The sequence below is a fragment of the Mustelus asterias genome, chromosome 18, assembly GCF_964213995.1.
Source record: "Mustelus asterias chromosome 18, sMusAst1.hap1.1, whole genome shotgun sequence".
Classification (NCBI taxonomy): domain Eukaryota; kingdom Metazoa; phylum Chordata; class Chondrichthyes; order Carcharhiniformes; family Triakidae; genus Mustelus; species Mustelus asterias.
In genome coordinates, this window is record NC_135818.1 from 48,281,457 (window position 1) to 48,299,860 (window position 18,404).

The window sequence follows — 18,404 nt, forward strand, 5'->3', positions numbered from 1 at the left end:
TGGATTTAAAATACTGTATTTTCCGCTTCAATACGTTTAAACCAACCAGACTTTAAGGTTTAGATTTCAGTCATGGTGGTGAATACCTGCCCACAGCTGATGTTGCCATTTGCATCAATCATCAGCTAGAGTTTCCCACTTTAGGTCATTAATGTTGAGCGCTTTCATGTTTCTTTTGACAGCATCCTTGAATCAGAGCTTTGGGCTTCCTGCTGGTCTCTTGGCACAGGCTACATTCCGTCTAGTTTATACCTGGGATTGTGGCCATCTTCCATCCTGTGCACATGTTCAAACCAGTGAAGCCTTCTTTGCTTGATTAGCGCTAGCGTGCTTGGCATGTTTGCCTCAGAAAGGCCTGCTTCATTAGTTACATTTGTCTTTCTATGTGATACCAAGAAGGGGTTGTAGACACTGGAGGTGGAGATATAGTTATAGGGGATTCATTTATAAGGGGAGAAGACATGTATTTCTGTGGCCGCAAACGAGACTTCAGGATGTGTTGCCTCCCTGGTGCTGGGTCAAGGGTGTCTCGGAACAGCTGCAGGACATTCTGAAGGGGGAGGGCGGAACAGCCAGTGGTCGTAGTGCACGCTGGTACAAACGACATAGGTCAAAAAAATGGGATGAGGTCCTAAAAGCAGAATATAGGGAGCTAGGAAGCAAGCTGAAAAGTAGGACCTCAAAGGTAGTGATCTCAGGATTACTACCTGTGCCACATGTTAGAATAGAAACAGCAGAACACATAGGATAAATACTTGGCTGAAAAGATGGTGTGAGGGGGAGGGTTTCAGATTTCTAGGGCACTGGGACTGGTTCTGGGGGAGATGGGACCTGTACAAACTGGACGAGTTCCACCTGGGTGAGGGGATGGCGGTAGTGGGGGTGGGGTGTACTTGCAAGAGTTGTTGGGGAGGGGTTAAACTGATTTTCCTGGGAGATGGGAACCGTTGCAAGGATTCAGAGCAGGGGGAATTAAGAACAAGAGGAAAAGACAGCACGAAGAATGAGGAAAGTGATAGGGAGAGAAATCAAGGGTCAGAGTCTGATAAGGACCGAGTAAAAAAAAAAGTAGGAAAGGGAAAATAAATGTTAAAAGTGCCCACCTTAAGGTTTTGTACCTGAATGTTCAGAGCATTCAAAGCAAAATGGATGAGTTAGTTGCACAGATAGATGTAAAGGGGAATGATATAGTTGACATTACGGAGCCATGGCTCCAAAGTGAGCAAGGATGGGAGCTAAACATTGAGGAAAAGTTTCTATAGATATATAAAGAGGAAAAGATTGACAAAAATGAATACATGCCCCTTACAGTCAGAAATGGGAGAATTCATAACGGGGAATAAATAAATAGCTGAGGAATTAAATTTGTATTTTGTTTCAGTCTTCACAAAGGAAGACATGAATAATGTACTTTTCAGCATGGAGGTCGGTCACCAGTGGAGTGCCCCAGGGATCTGTTCTGGGACCCTTGCTCTTTGTGATTTTTATAAATGACCTGGATGAGGAAGTGGAAGGATGGGTTGGCAAGTTTGCTGATGACAAAAAGGTTGGTGGGGTTGTGGATAGTGTAGAGGGATGTCAGCAGTTGCAACGAGACATAGATAAGATGCAAGACTGGGCGGAGAAGTGGCAGATGGACTTCAACCCAGATAAGTGCGTGCTGGTTCATTTTGGCAGGTCGAATAGGATGAAAGAATATAATATTAAGGCTAAGACCCTTGGCAGTGTGGAAGATCAGAAGAATCTTGGGGTCCAGGTTCATAGGATGCTCAAAGCAGCGTCGCAGGTAGAGGCTGTGGTTAAGAAGGCGTATGGAATGCTGGCCTTCATCAATAGAGGAATTGAGTTTAGAAATCGGGAGATAATGCTGCAGCTGTATAGGACCCTGGTCAGACCCCACCTGGAGTACTGTGCCCAGTTCTGGTCGCCTCATTACAGAAAGGATGTGGAAGCCATAGAAAGGGCGCAGAGGAGATTTACAAGGATGTTGCCTGGATTAGGTGGCATGCCTTATGAGGATAGGTTGAGAGAGCTCGGTCTTTTCTCCTTGGAGAGGCGAAGGATGAGAGGTGACCTGATCGAGGTGTATAAGATGTTGAGAGGTATTGATAGAGTGGATTCTCAGAGGCTTTTACCCAGGGCTGAAATGGTTGCCATAAGAGGTCACAGGTTTAGGATGCTGGGGAGTAGGTACAGAGGAGATGTTAGGGGAAAGTTTTTCACTCAGAGGGTGGTGGGTGCATGGAATCGGCTGCCAGTAGTGGTGGTGGAGGCAGATTCGATAGGGTCTTTTAAGAGACTTTTGGATAAGTTCATGGAAGTTAGTAAGATAGAGGGTTATAGGTAAGCCTAGTAGGTAGGGACATGTTCGGCGCAACTTGTGGCCGAAGGGCCTGTTTGTGCTGTAGCTTTTCTATGTTTTATGTACCAGAAGTGCAGCATGTTTTAGTGAAGAGCTGAAGGAAATCAGCATTAGTAACAAAATGATTTTGGAGAAATTGATGGGATTAAAGATGGATAAATTTCCAGGTCCTGATGATCTTCATCCTAGAGTACTTAAGGAAGTAGCCCTGGAAGCAATAGATTCATTGGTGGCTATTTTCCGAAATTCTTTGGACTCTGGAATTGGAGGGTAGCTCATGTAAGCCCGCTATTCAAGGAGGGACTATAGATCAGTGAGCCTAACGTTGGTACTGGGGAAGTTGCGAGAGTCTTGTCAAGGATTTCATAACTCAGCATTTGGAAGGCAGTGGTATAATCAGACAAAGTCAGCATGGATTTACAAAAGAGAAATCGTGCTTGACGAATCTATTGGAATTTTTTGAGGATGTAACTAGCGGAGTTGACCAAGGGAAAACAAGTGGATGTAGTTTATTTAGACTTTCAGAAGGCTTTCAACAAGGTCTCGCATAACAAACTACTATGTAAAATTAATGCACATGGGATTGCAGATATGTTTTAAGATGGATAGAAAACTGGTTAGCAGATAGGAAGCAAAGAGTTGACATAAATGGGTCTTTTCTGATTGGCAGTCAGTGACTAGTGGGGTTCCGCAGGGATCTGTGCTAGAACCCCAACTGCTCAATTATATATTAATGATTTGGAAGAGGGAACTGAATGTATCATCTCCAAGGTGTCTGATCAAGGCATTCGGCACTTTGTCTTGGCTTTCAATCTTGATAAGATTGAGGAGTTCCCTGCATGTCGGCAGGGAAAATATAGATCGGCAGGGAAAATCTAGGACAGCAGGACTGAGGAAAAGGTACCAAATCATGTAGGGGCTGAGATAGATTCAGGTGTGTTTCACCCCATCTTTAATCTTCAAACTGTCAGGTATGGTGCCATACGTGTTATCATGGAAGGACAGTATAAGAGTGTGAAGAATCACATAAGTATTATGGCACAGAAGGAGGCCATTTGGCCCATTGCGTCTCCAAATGAGTGTTATGACTTTGTGCCATTCCCCTGCCTTGTCCAATACCCCTGCACATTAGATGATATGAATAGAAATAATGTCTTCTTGAATGCTTTGATTGCACCTGTCTCCACCACACTTCCAGGCAGTGTATTCCAGACCCCAACCAGACCAGAAATTTTTTTCCCACATCGCACGCAGTAGTTAGCCTCAGTTTTTCACCCCACAAATGCATATTTCCTTACCAGTACCTTATATTTGGGTGCAAGGGATCAAGCAGGTGATGGCGGGGTGCATGCAGGAGTTTAAGACTTTTAGAACCATGGAGTCCCTAAAGTGCAGAAGAGGCCATTTGGCCCATTGAATCTGCACTGACTCTTGACAGATTATCTTACCCAGACCCTCTTTCCCCCACCCTATCCCTGTAACCCCATACATTTACCATGGCTAATCCATCTAACCTACAGACCTTGGGATACAAAGGGGCAATTTAGCATGGACAATCCACCTAACCTGCACATCTTTGGGAAGAAACTTAGCACCCGGAGGAAACCCATGCAGACACAGGGAAAATTTGCAAACTCCACACAGACAGTCACCCAAGGCTGGAATCGAACTCGGGTCCCTGGTGCTGTGAGACGACAGTGTTAACCATTGTGCCGCCCTTCATTAGATGCCAATGACATTTCACAATAATGACGACCCACACCAGTAGTTCACTTCTATACTCAGTGTATAAATTGAACCCCAATTTTTTTTTTGAGGGATTTTTTGAGCACCCAAGTTTTTATGTATGTTTGGTGCTGGTGGACCATAGAACATAGCATGGCGACAATGCACTCTAGATAGGGGACTTGCATCCATCATCAATAGCCCTGAAGGACAGCTACCAGACTTGACTTGTGGCAGGTGGTGAGGAAGTAAAACTGAACATTATTCCACAATGACCATATTGCTGTAATCAGTGTTCCATTTATGTTGATCAGTGCCATAGTTTTGGGCTTCTTACTTTATGGATTATCAAGTCTCCCACATGAAAGTCATCTCCCATGATACCACCTTTTGAAACAATTCTGTTATAGAGTGATATACCAATTATTATGTATAGTTGATTATAAAATCCTTTCTAGTTAGTCTGAAGCAAATGAAAGAGGGTATTATGATCCCAGACCAGACCCCCAAATTTTGGTTAAAAGCAAATTACTGCGGAAGCTGGAATCTGAAACCAAAAGAGAAAAAGCTGGAAAATCTCAGCAGGTCTGACAGCATTTGTAAGGAGAGAAAAAAGCTGTCGTTTGGAGTCCAGATGACCTTTTGTCAAAGCTGAATTTGTCAAACCCAAACTTTGGTTCGGACCTGTACAAGAACTCCAAATTTCACAATGATCTGTTTAGAAATTTTTTATAGACAAAATATGAAATCCCAATTACTTGGAGAATAGAGCCACAAGTTTTTGCAGTTTTAAACAAACAGAATTAATTTATTAAACAAAAATCTGCAAAGTAAACTATCAGCACCGTCCATCTTGTACTCAACACCCAGAGTTAACATGAGATGAATATGTATTAGCAAACTGCGGTCAGATATGCCAGAAACTGCACATGGAATGACAGACGCAACAAAGACTGATTGCATGGCTTTCTTCAGCAATCCACGCAGAAATCAGTGAGTCACAAAAATTCTTCAAACTCTGTCTTCCTCATAGAGCCATAGAAAAGTTACAGCGCAGAAGGAGACCATTTGGCTCATCTTCTCCATGCCAGCCCAAGGACACCTAGGAGCCCTTTCTAACCTCACCTTTCAGCACCCAGCCCACAGCCCTATAGCTTACAGCATTTAAGATGTAGATCCAGGTACTTATTAAAACGGTTTAGGGCCTGTCTCCATCACCAACTCGGGCACCGAATTCAAGACACCCACCACCATCTACATTTAAAAAATGTTCTTCCTCACGGTAGCACAGTGGTTAGCACTGCTGCTTCACAGCTCCAGGGTCCTGGGTTCGATTCCCGGCTCGGGTCACTGTCTGTGTGGAGTTTGCACATTCTCCTCGTGTCTGCGTGGGTTTCCTCCGGGTGCTCCGGTTTCCTCCCACAGTCCAAAGATGTGCGGGTTAGGTTGATTGGCCAGGTTAAAAATTGCCCCTTAGAGTCCTGGGATGTGTAGGTTAGAGGGTTAGTGAGTAAATATGTGGGGGTAGGGCCTGGGTGGGATTGTGGTCGGTGCAGACTCGATGGGCCGAATGGCCTCCTTCTGCACTGTAGGGTTTCTATGATTTCTATGTCCCCTCTACACCTACTGCCATTTACCTTGGATCTATGCCTCCTGGTTCTCGAATCCTCCACCAAGGGAAACAATTTCATGAGGGATTTAAGTTGCTTTTTTTTTGAGGATCTAGCCTTTGATTTCCCTCAGCAGCAGCTCAAACTCAAACTGTCCCAACAACTTCTTGCCCTCAGTTGTTCATTCGCTTCTCCTGAGACTGCATCCTATTGGATTCATAAGGCTGTACCCAACAGGGAGCTGTCAACACCATTCCAGTTCTAGTAGCACCCCACTATTCAAAGGCTTTTCTTTGCCCCATCTGTCAGTTTTATAGACTTATTACTATCACCAGGCTTCTCCGAGGCTCAGCTTCTTCAGTAGTTTAGAAGTATTTCAGCATCAGTGAGCCTCTCTCCTCCCTATCTGCTGTTCACTCTGATCAGTGTGACCTGTTAATATGTCAAACAGGTTCTTGGGCAGCATCTAATGTAGCCAAGCTAGATACATTATACACCTTAAATGTTACAATCTGTGGTCAACCAAAGGTCACCTGCTCAGGTGATAGCTTGGAAAAATATGGACAAATTCGAAAATATCGATTCCTTCATGAGGGATTTTTTGATACTAGCATTTCCACTTAAATTGAATACACTTTGATTCAAGGAAAACATCTAGGGAATTGAGACACTGGCTATCATATATGTGAAATACCTATGTGGTGCTCATGAGTCTTGTATCTTCAATCATATTGCTCACATCTTTGTAGAGGTTAACAGGGCAAAGCTACTTGACTCATATGTTAGCACTTCGTTCAGCAATCCAAATTAAATTACTGTTCTCTCAGGCCCTGCATATTCCTTTGCTTTGTTTATCTATTTCCCTTAATAAACGCAAGAGTCTGTTTCAACTACTCCCTGCAGCAAAGCAATCCATGCTCCAGTAACTCTCGTATGCTAAGAAATTTCTGCTAATCTCCCCTTGTTTTTTAATGGCATTTTTAATTGATCCCTTTCCACTGACTCCTCAACCAGAGGAAATCATCTTTTCCTATTCGCTTTATCAAAATTCATATTTTAAAAAAAACCTCTTAGACGACTTTTCACTGGTGGGAGTGGTCACAGTGTCTCATCTCTCCTCAGTGAATTTCCTGGTATCATTCGAGCAAATCTACACTTTCAATGATGTTGCTGCCTTTCTATGGTAATGGAGTTCTCACAACTGTACACAATTCTCTAATTGAGCCCTACCCATTGCATTGTATACATTCTTGCCTCTTTGCTCTGTTCCCCTATTAAAAATAGTGTTTTTGGTCTTTTTGTGGTTTCATTTACCTGTGGTGTCAAATAATTATGTATTGGAACTCTTTGATACTCCTATTCAAGCATTCCCTTCAATGAATTTCCATTGTGTAAACTTAAACCAAACTTGTAGAGCTGTTTATGATTTTTAAGAAAATACTTTATATGCAACTTGGTTAAACTTAAGGACATTTTGTGCACTAATCCAAAAAGGATGGGTGTTCTTGAGAATGGACAGACTTGATTTGAAAGTTGCTTGCATACCTAAGATTAAGTTTAAAAGGTGCTGTTGTAATTAATCATAAATTGCCTTGGATCAGGGTAACACTAAAATTCAGTTGACTAAGCCAACTTGAATCAGTTAGCCAGTAGCATGTGCAAATATATTCATCCAAAGAAAGGGCAAGAACTGTACATTGATGCTAAGCAGAGACTGAACAGCATTCAATGCTGCACTCGTTTCTTCAGTTATTTAAAACAATGTAAGCCATAAGTGATTGCATTCCTTGATATTTCTGGATAGTTTTGCTAATTAGCATTTTAAAAGTTTAATTTCTGACCAGTTTTAACCAAAATTATCTCCCTTTCAATTGAATTATGTCATGGCAACAGAGCCTGAACTTTATTTGAAAATATAAGCATGGAAATTTGATGGAGTTTCCAGGCAAGGATGCCTGGAGTTGGTACTAGATTAGATTGATAAATTGGTACTAGATTAGATTGATACTAACATATCTATTGCATTCAAGATCCACCTATTTCTATACAGATTTATAGAATGCTGTCAAATTAGATTGATAGTAAGGTTTCCAAAACAGGTGATGGTGCAAATTGAGTGTCTTGATAATTGTGTCTAGATACTTAAGTCATTTTTCTGTGTTTGATAAATCCTATCGTTAATGGTTTTCTGAATTGTGTTTTCCTACAATTTTCATTCAAATCTGTTTCATAACTGTAATGTGTATAGCTTTAGAAAGGGAAGAAGTGAAAGACATTGTTGGGGAGAGTTAAATGAAGAAATGAGGTGAGTGTGACTGTCCTTGACATCAAGGCCGCATTTGACTGTGTGGCACCAATGAGTGTGAGCAAAACTGGACTCAGTGGGAATCAGGGAAAACTCTCTGCTAATTGGTGTCACACGAGAAGGTGGTTGTGATTGTTGGAGGTCAGTCATCTCAACTCCAGGAAATCATTACAGGAGTTCCTCAGGGTAGTGTCCCAACCTTCAACTGCTTCATTACAAGGTCAGAAGTGGGATGTTTGCTGTTGATTGCACAATGTTTAGCACCATTGGTGACCACTGAAGCAGTCCATGTCCAAATGATGAATGGTGACAGTTTTGCTATCACAACTACAAAATTCAGGCCATTATTTTAATGCTACATGAAGTTTTTAAAAAACATTGTCTAGTATCACCTGAACAGAAACAAAAGGGATCTTCGTAAGTTGGGGTCCTGCTCCTTCACATGTATGGTCAAATGACCAAGCTGTGCCTAAACTATTTTAAGATGTCAAACAACATTTTTCTGCTGATAAGTAATTTGATTTGAAGTGTACTGGGCAAAATAGAACATTTTTGAACATTTGTCTTGTTCATGCACAGTTCAGTAGGAACCTACATTGTCATTAATAAATATTCATTTACTCTAGTTACATTTGCAGCAATGAATACTAATTAAAAATCCCAGTTATAAGTATCTCTATTGTAACTAACTTTCCCCTTCTCACCCCTCTTTACTTGCATTATGTTTCTGACCTCTGTGCACATGAATGTTCAACATTCAAAAATAAAAATAGAAGATGTTGGAAACACTCAGCACAGTCAAGCAACACCATGGGGAACAGATGATTTAACATTTCATGTGTGGACCATTCATAAAGTTAGAACCACTCAAGTTGTTCCACGCTGACCAAGATAATTTGAGGTGAAAAGTTTTTGATTTCTCAAGGAACCAAGAGATATGAGGAGTGACAGAAAAGTCAAGTTGAGGCAGCAGATAAGTCATAATGGTAGGAAATGGTAGAACAGGGTTGAGGGGCCATACAGTCTACTCCTGGTCCCATATTTCATGTTGTTCACCAAACTGAAAAAGCAGATGGAACTCAATGGTAAGTATAGTTTGCTATCAGTCTTCTCCCTGATTCCCAATGAATCCAGTTTTGCTTGGGTTCTCTGATGTCATACACTATCAAAGACTGCCTTGATGTCCAGGGTAGTCGCTCTCACCTCAACTCTGATGTTCAGCGCTCTTGTCCATGTTTGAACCAAGGCTATAATGAAGTCAGGAGCTGAGTGACCCTGGCGGAACCCAAAATCAGCGTCCATGAGCAGATTATTACTGAGTAAGTGCCACTTGGTGCTGTTGGTGACCCCTTCCATCACTTTACTGACGATCAAGAGTAGACTGATGGGGTGGTAATTGGCTGCGGTGAATATGGCCTACTTTTAGTATCTAGGACATAACCTGGGCAATTTTCCACATTGCCGGGTAGATGTCAGTTTTGTAACTGTAATGAAATAGCTCGACTAGGGTGAGGCAAGTTCTGGAGCATGTTTTCAGTACTATTGCTGGAATGCTGTCAGGGCCCATAGACTTTGCAATATTCAGTGCCTTTAGCTGTTTCTTGATATCACGTGGAGTTTGATATCTCCATTATTGTGGGGACTACACCATGAGCAGTGAAAGAAGTATCTTAGTTGGAGGACATGTGTGTAAATTGCTATCTTGCCCAGGAGTGTTTGGGCCTCTGGACAGTAATGTGGGACATGGTGAATGGCAGATAATGCATCTACTGCAGTTGGTTGGAATGTTTCAGGTGGGGAGCAGATTGTAGATGTGGTGGAAGCATGTGGTCTTACTGAAGGAATAGTCTCTGAGTGGTCAGATAGATTGGTGAGGGCAAGGTCAGGTAGCTTTTTCATCTTGTCAGTTCTGTTCTCATCTGCTGCAGGCCCAGCCTGGCAGATATGTCCTGCATAACTGCCAGTTTGGTAATTTATGATCTACCGAGCCACTCTTGGTGATGGACATTGATGTCCCCACGCAGAGTGCATCCTGTGCCCTTTCTACCTTCTTCCCTTTATGCTGTTCATATGTAACATATTGCATTTCTGATGAAGGGTCTATGCCTGAAACATTAAATCACTTGTTCTCCACACAACTGTTGAAATAGATGGTGAGTGTTTCAAAATGTTTTCGGTAGTGGTTTAGATTTCCAGTGTTTTCAGTTTTTTCACTCTTTTAAAATTGTTCTTTAATGTTGCCTTTTTTTATGGATTTTTTTCTTATTAAGAAGTATGAAAAATTTGAAGTTGCTGTTTTGCAAGCCATTTGTCACTCCATAGAATGTTTTGCCTTTTATCTCCTTTAAATCTCTACATATGACCTTGGTTGAAAATTGAAACTTTACTGACTTTTTATGCAAATATAGATTAAGACACTACTTGTAAACATTTTACTGAACTGATTATATATCCCTCAGGCTTGGAAATATATCATAGAATGGACTTCAATGCTATATCATGAACAGTGCCATGCATCATTTAAATAATCTGTAATTACGATCAAGTCCAAAGATGTGTGGGCGAGGTTGATTTGGCCATGCTAAATTGACCCTAGTGTTAGGAGATTAGCAGGGTAAATATGTGGGGTTGCAGGAATACGGCCTGGGTGTGATTGTGGTTGGTGCGGACTCGATGGGCCGAATGGCCTCCTCCTGCACTATAGGGATTCTATGAATATATGCCTGCCATTACTGTATTCACAGGGTCACTGATAGAAAAGAAAGTAAGAGTTTTAACAACACCAGGTTAAAGTCCAACAGGTTTATTTGGTAGCAAATGCCATTAGCTTGCGGGGTGCTGCTCCTTCATCAGATGGAGTGGATCCACTCCATCTGACGAAGGAGCAGTGCTCCGAAAGCTAATGGCATTTGCTACCAAATAAACCTGTTGAATTTTAACCTGGTGTTGTTAAAACTCTTACTGTGTTTACCCCAGTCCAACGCCGGCATCTCCACATTAAGAAAAGAAAGCCAGGGAACCATTTATTGAAACTGGTAAAATACTTAGACCATCTATTTCATGCTCACAGAGCAGTACAACAGTGAAATTAATCTGTAACATGTTATCTAAGTATGTTTAGAAATGTTTTGGTAGGTATGAAGGTATGCTTTGAGCATCCAGCACTGCTTTTATTTTGTATAAGATCTATTGGTTTACCACCCCCCGACCTTGTCTTAGATTTGGAGAGAAACATTAAAAAAAATACAACTGACCGTATTGTACAGTTAATTGCATTTATGTGACAGAATATCCCGAGGTAGAGAAAAGGCACTCAGCAAGATTCAAAACAGTCAAAGAACTATTGTGCAACGGGGTAGGATTGATTAATTACCTCAGATTGAAGGCAATTCTAGGTAGCAGTGATCATAATATGATTGAATTTTACATTCTTTGCAGGAGAGAAGAGTGGATCTAAGACTAGTATTTTAAACATAAGGGCAGCACGGTAGCACAGTGGTTAGCACTGCTGCTTCACAGCTCCAGGGTCCCGGGTTCAATTCCCGGCTCGGGTCACTGTCTGTGTGGAGTTTGCACAATCTCCTCGTGTCTGCGTGGGTTTCCTCTGGGTGCTCCGGTTTCCTGCCACAGTCCAAAGATGTGCGGGTTAGGTTGATTGGCCAGGTTAAAAAAAATTGCCCCTTAGAGTCCTGGGATGCGTAGGTTAGAGGGATTAGCGGGTAAAATATGTGGGGGTAGGGCCTGGGTGGGATTGTGGTCGGTGCAGACTCGATGGGCCGAATGGCCTCCTTCTGCACTGTAGGATTTCTTAAGGGCAATTATGAGGGCATGAAGGCAGAGTTAGCTCAAGTGAACTGGCTATTTGGGTTATGGGATGGGTCAATAGAGATGCAGTGGCACATATTTAAGGGGATATTTCAGAATACATGGTAGATATACCTTTTAGCTAATTGGAATATAGCAAATGTAGTTCCTTCATTCAAAAAGGGAGGCAGACAGAAAGCAGCGGTGGCATGGTGCCAGGGACCCAGGTTTGCTTCTGGCCTTGGGTGACTGTGGAGTTTGCACGTTTTTCCATGTTTGCACGGGTTTCCTCTGGGTACTCGGGTTTCCTCCCACAGTCCAATGAAGTGCACGTTAGGTGGATTGGCCATGCTAAATTGCCCCTTAGTGTCCAATGTGTAGGTTTGATGGGTTAGCAATGGTAAATGCAAGGGTTACAGGGATAGGGCAGCGGGGAAGGCCTCAGTGGGATGCTGTTTTGGAGAGGCAGTGCAGACTTGATGGGCCAAATGGCCTCTTTCTGCACTGTAGGAGTTCTATGGAAACTACTGGTCAGTTAGCGCAACATCTGTCAAAGAACAAACAAAGAACAAAGAAAATTACAGCACAGGAACAGGCCGTTCGGCTCTCCAAACCTGCACCGACCATGCTGCCTGACTTAACTAAAACCCCCTACGCTTCCGGGGACCATATCCCTCTATTCCCATCTCATTCATGTACTTGTCAAGATGCTCCTTAAAAGTTGCTACCGTATTCGCTTCCATTACCTCCCTTGGCAACAAGTTCCAGGCACCCATTACTCTGTGTAAAAAATCTGCCTTCTAGATCTCCTTTAAACCTTGCCCCTCACACCTTAAACCTGTGCCCCTAGTAATTGACTCTTCCACCCTGGGAAAAAGCTTCTGACTATCCACTCTGTCCATGCCTCTCATAAGCTTGTCGACTTCTATCAGGTCTCCCCTCAACCTCCGTCGCTCCAGTGAGAACAAACCAAGTTTCTCCAACCTCTCCTCATTGCTAATGTCCTCCATACCAGGCAACATCCTGGTAAATCTTTTCTGTACCCTCTCCAAAGCCTCCACATCCTTCTGGTAGTGTGGCGACCAGAATTGAACACTTTATTCTAAGTGCGGCCTCGCTAAGGTTCTATAAAGCGGCAACATGACTTGCCAAATTTTAAACTCAATACCCTGGCCGATGAAGGCAAGCATGCCGTATGCCTTCTTGACTACCTTCTCCACCTGCATTGCCACTTTCAGTGACCTGTGTACCTGCACACCCAGATCCCTTTGCCTATCAGTACTCCTAAGGGTTCTGCCATTTACTGTATATTTCCTATCTGTATTAGACCTTCCAAAATGCATTACCTCACATTTGTCCGGATTAAACTCCATCTGCCATCTCTCCGCCCAAGTCTCCAACTGATCTATATCCTGCTGTATCCTCCGATGGTCCTCATCGCTATCCGCAAATCCACCAACCTTTGTGTCGTCCGCAAACTTACTAATCAATCCAGTTACATTTTCCTCCAAATCGTTTATATTACAAACAGCAAAGGTCCCAGCACTGATCCCTGAGGAACACCACTTGTCACAGCCCTCCATTCAGAAACACACCCTTCCACTGCTACCCTCTGTCTTCTTTGACCGAGCCAGTTTTGTATCCACCTTGCCAGCCCACCTCTGATCCCATGCGACTTCACCTTCTGCACCAGTCTGCCATGAGGGACCTTGTCAAAGGCCTTACTGAAGTTTTTCATAGGAAAAATGTTAGAAGTTATTATTAAAGACATTCTAACAGGACACCTGGATAAATTCAAGTAATCAGGCAGTGTCAGCATGATTTTGTGAGAGGGAAAATCATGATTAACCAATAATGTGCTGCAGATATGAGGCAGCTGAGGGCTGTGCTGTACTTGGATTTCAAGAATGCATTTGATAAGCTGCGACTTCAAAAGTGTTGTTAAAATAAAAGCTCAGTGTAGGGATTTAACATATTGACATTGGCTGGCTAGCAGGAAAAAGTCCACATAGAATGGCCATGCTCTGGCAAAATGTAATGAATGATGTGCCACAGAGATCAGTACTGGGCCCTCAATTTTTTACAATTTATATCATTGATTCGGATGAAGGGACAGAAGACGTAGTTGCTAACTTTGTTGACGATACAAAAATCAGTTGGAAAGTAAACTGCGAAGAGGACTTAAAGCTACAAAGGGATATTGATAAGTTAAGTGAATGGACACAGATTTAGCAAATGGATTATATGTGCAAAATGTGAAATGGTCCATTTTGGCATGAAGAATAAGAAGAAGCATATTTAAATGGCGAGAGAGTGCAAAGCACTGAGATGCAGCGATTTCTGGATAACCTAGTGCACTAATTGCAAAAGGTTAGTATGTAGGTGCAGCAAGTAATTAGGCAAGCTCACTGTGTTATTGTGAGGAGAATTCAATATGAAGGTAAAGTCGCCATAGTCACAAATGATCATAAGCTGCCCTTTGAGGGGGAGAGCGGATTGGTGGTGATTTAACCTGAGGATCACCACACCTCAGGCGAGGGTTGAGGTGGGCCTTCATGAATAACCTAGCTGGTACAGGAATGTTAGCATCACTTTGTTTCACTAACCAGCCATCCACTCAACTGAGCTAACTAACTCCCATATGAAAGTAAAGAGGTTATGCTTCAGTTGTACAGTACATAGGTGTGACCACGTCTGGAATACTGTACAGTATTGGTCTCCCTATTTAAGGAAGGATGTAAATGAGTTTGAAACAGTTCAGAAAAGGTTTACAAGACTAATACTTGGTTGTCTTGTGTGGAAAGGTTGGACAAGCCAAGCTTGTACCCACGAGTTTAGAAGGGTAAGAGGTGGCTTGATTGAATCATATAAGATCCTGAGGGATCTTGACCAGGTGAATGCAGAAAGGATGTTTGCTCCTTGTGGGAGAATCTAGGACTAGAGGTCCCTGTTTAAAAATAAAGGGCTGCCCACTTAGGACAGATATGAGGAGAAATTTATTCTTTTGAGGGTGGTGCGCCTCTGGAATTCTCTTCCTCAAGGTGGTGGAAACAGTCTTTGATCACTCTTAAGGCAGAGCTAGATAGATTCTTATAAGAAAGGAAGTGAAATGTTATCATGATAAGTGGGAATGTGGAGTTGAGGTTACAATCAGATCAGCCATGGACTCATTGAATGGCTGTGTAGGCTCGAGAGGCTGAGTGGCCTATTGTTCCTAATTCATATTTCTGTATGTTCATAAGAAGGTGACAGTCTGGTTGAAGAACAAGATTTTGAAGCTTTTGTAGGTGGAGAGACAGAGCACAGTGAGGAAACTTGCATTTGTCATGTCTTTGGCATGTCCCTTAATTCTTCACATTCAATGAATGTTATTAAAGTGTGGTCACTGTTATTGTACGAATGAGTGCACCAACCAATTTGCGCACACTGTTTCATGAAGAGCAAATTAAATAGAGGATTCATTATTCTGTTTTTGGTGGTGAGGAATCAGGTTAAGGGCGAACTCACTGCTGTAAATGTGGGACAGAATCTTGAAATCCAACCTGATCAGGAAAATGGGATCTTGATTAAACCTCTTGTATGAAAGTGACATTTCTAACAATGCTGTATTTGCTGCATGGGGACACTGGTCTAGGTTATGTACTGAATTCCGAGAGTAGAGCAAAGACTCGTGGCTTTCGAATGCAGACAGGAATGCTACCAACTGAACCAAGCTGACACTTAGAATCCTAAATTTTAGAGATGCAACAGCTGAAGGCTATGCAAATGGTGGGGTGGTTTGCCACGCACGGTAGACCAGAGTTGGACAAGTAGATCGTGAAGGTTTGTGTGACAGGGACAAGTAGCATTTGGCCATGTTTGCATGTGCAGGCAAGGACAAGAAATTTGAAATCAACTTCTCTAGTAACATTTTGAGTGAGATTGGTAAAAATGGATGAAGATTGATTTTGTCCTTCGAAACATGGAATTCTCAACTAATAAGGCACTAACTGATGCTTCGGTGAAATCTACATTGCAATATAACTTTGTCAACGGGTACTAGGATTGATAGGTTTATCTTTTTAAAGAGAAAAACTGAGCATTCTTTATGGTTTTTTTAACGTAAAGGTCATTTCATTCTTCATGACCATTGAACCTTAAATATCAATAATTAGTGTTTCTTCTATTAAAGTGAGATATTTGGTCAATGTGTGTTTGTAGTAGTAACCTTAATTTTGACACTTCACTTTTATGCCTATAGATTGCCTTCCAGCATTTCCAGGAGCTGGATGAACATATCAGCTACGTAGCAACAAAGGTTTGTCACCTTGGAGACCAACTGGAGGGAGTAAATACACCAAGGCAACGAGCTGTAGAGGCGCAGAAACTGATGAAATACTTTAATGAGTTTCTGGATGGAGAGCTGAAGTCTGACGTTTTTACAAATCCAGAAAAGGTAAGTGCTGTCAGCAGGGTAAAAATGGTTCAAAGCAGTAAGCAGTGCTTCTCTAATTACAAGCTGCTACCATGACTTAGCACGGTCAGACTTCAAACCACTGAGAGTCTAAACTTTTCAAAGAGTCTAACAGTTTCATTGTTCAGAAATGTAAATTAAAAGTGGTAACCTGCAGAGTGCTGATAAAGCATTTGTTGGTATTTTTTTTTCATTTTATTTTCCAATTTTGCTAATGAAGCTAAGAATTTTGGCTCTTGGCTTAATCATATTCACACGGATAAAGAAGTGAGATTCCATCCCCCCCCCCCCCCCCCCCCCCCCCCCAACACTTTCGTTAATTTTAATTGAATTCTATTGTGTGCTGAAGAATGTTAATAAAAATGTATCAGCAGCATAAATGAGGAATAAATTAGTATTAAGATTTTTAAAATTTTGGACGGCAAAATCTATAATGTGTTTCAGCAACAGTTAAAATTTTACAGTACTTTATTTCAACTTTCAATCCACAGCTGCTATCAAGAAAGTCATATTGTGTTTGGGTATATGTATAATCATTATGTGGCTAAATAAGCATAATGGAGAAACACCTAACATGTCCACTGCTTCCTCATCCCCTTGCTGACACCTTTAACAAAGTTTAGGAGCATCTATCCCAGAGTTTGAAGCACTCCTCCCTACTCACCCACGTGCCTCTCAATCTATTTTCACAGAGTCATGAAAGTCAAACTAAAACAGCTGCTGGCAACTTATCGTATCCGTAGAAAGAGCCCAATGAAGCCACAAGAACGATTCTCCATGGCATTCATTAAGGCTGGCTGGAGGAAAAGGAAGCACTTGGCAATAGATGAAATAGAAATAACAGTTGGAAGATTAATAACTTTGCTTGGGAAATCACTGACCACCAAAGCAAAGAAGAACATGATGTAAAAAAAACAGGGAAACAGAATGTAGAGTTGCACCTACCCATCCGTGGTCTGACAGCATTAAATAGTCCAATTAAATAAATAATGCAAACTGTTTGAGATTCACCCCGTACCTGTCACAGAAACTCTTGCATTACCCCACTCCACCTCCAGCCACGCAGTGCAGATACCCACTTTTGTTTTCTTTAAATGAGAAAGTTCCACCTCCCCCAGCCCATCAAACAGTTATGGATCTGCACACTCTCAGCTGAAAAAAGAGAGTTGTTTGAAGGATGCATTGTTTCAGGAGAAGCAGCAGGGTGAGAGTAGATTACATCTAGACCATTCCTGCCTCGACCCATCAGAGAGAAAAATATCCCCCCCCTCCCCCTCTCTCAACAGTACTGGAGTTCAACCTTTCTCACTGTAGAGATCAGAATGCTTAATCCCCTCGACCCCCAAAACACTTATTGGAAATAATTATCTACTCTCAATGAAGAAGCTCCAACCCACAACTGAAAAACTGCACCCACTTTCTTCCCATTACCCCCACCAAGCATTGTATCCGTACTCATGCAGACATCATGCCACCCCCTTTCCCCGACTTACCTCTGCTCACATCTCTGATGATGGTGATGGTATCAGATACGCCATCTGCTCATTGGCAAATAAATAGGCTTGATCCAATACCACCTAAACCCAATTTCTCCCTTTCCTCTACACCTTTCTCTCCTCTCCATTGTTTCCCCATATTCCCCTCACTGCTGAGAGCCCTAGTCTAGTGTTCCAGTGTCAATATTATCTTATGTTGCTCCCTGTCTATCTTATATCCCCACCCTCCTCTTTCTGCCTTCCTTCTTCGCCATCACACTCCTACTTCATGCTGGTCAAGTTAACCATCCAGTTTCTAACCTGCTTGACCTGAATACTGGACTTGATATGGACACTCACAATGCAGTGTCGTAGGCCGGTGATTAGTATTTTAATATAATTCCAGTATCCTTTAATAGTAATCTGAGCTAGTTTAAAATGGTAGATTTTTTTTTACTGATTTCAGTGCTCTAAAGTGTAATCAGTATCCTTTCATACTAGAAATAGAACAGTTAAGACTTAATGAGGTTATTATTATCACAAATTTAAACAGTGTCATTTCAAGGTAGATCTTGCCCCAACACAGTTCTATTAGGAGATTTACTGCATTTTGGGTTATAGAAAGAAAATCTTACATTCCAGTAGTACCATTTGCAGAATATCCCAATAA

The 18,404-nt window shown here is 42.0% G+C and overlaps 1 protein-coding gene across 2 annotated transcripts in view; it reads left to right on the forward strand.

Annotated features, from left to right (window-relative positions):
- The window catches only part of exoc5 (exocyst complex component 5), a 73,643-nt gene that overhangs the window by 21,964 nt on the left and 33,275 nt on the right, over positions 1-18,404 (forward strand). For both annotated transcript variants that reach the window (XM_078233862.1, XM_078233863.1), the window contains exon 4: positions 16,047-16,241. In XM_078233862.1, coding sequence (XP_078089988.1) covers positions 16,047-16,241 — 195 coding nt within the window. The remainder of the gene's footprint in view (positions 1-16,046; positions 16,242-18,404) is intronic.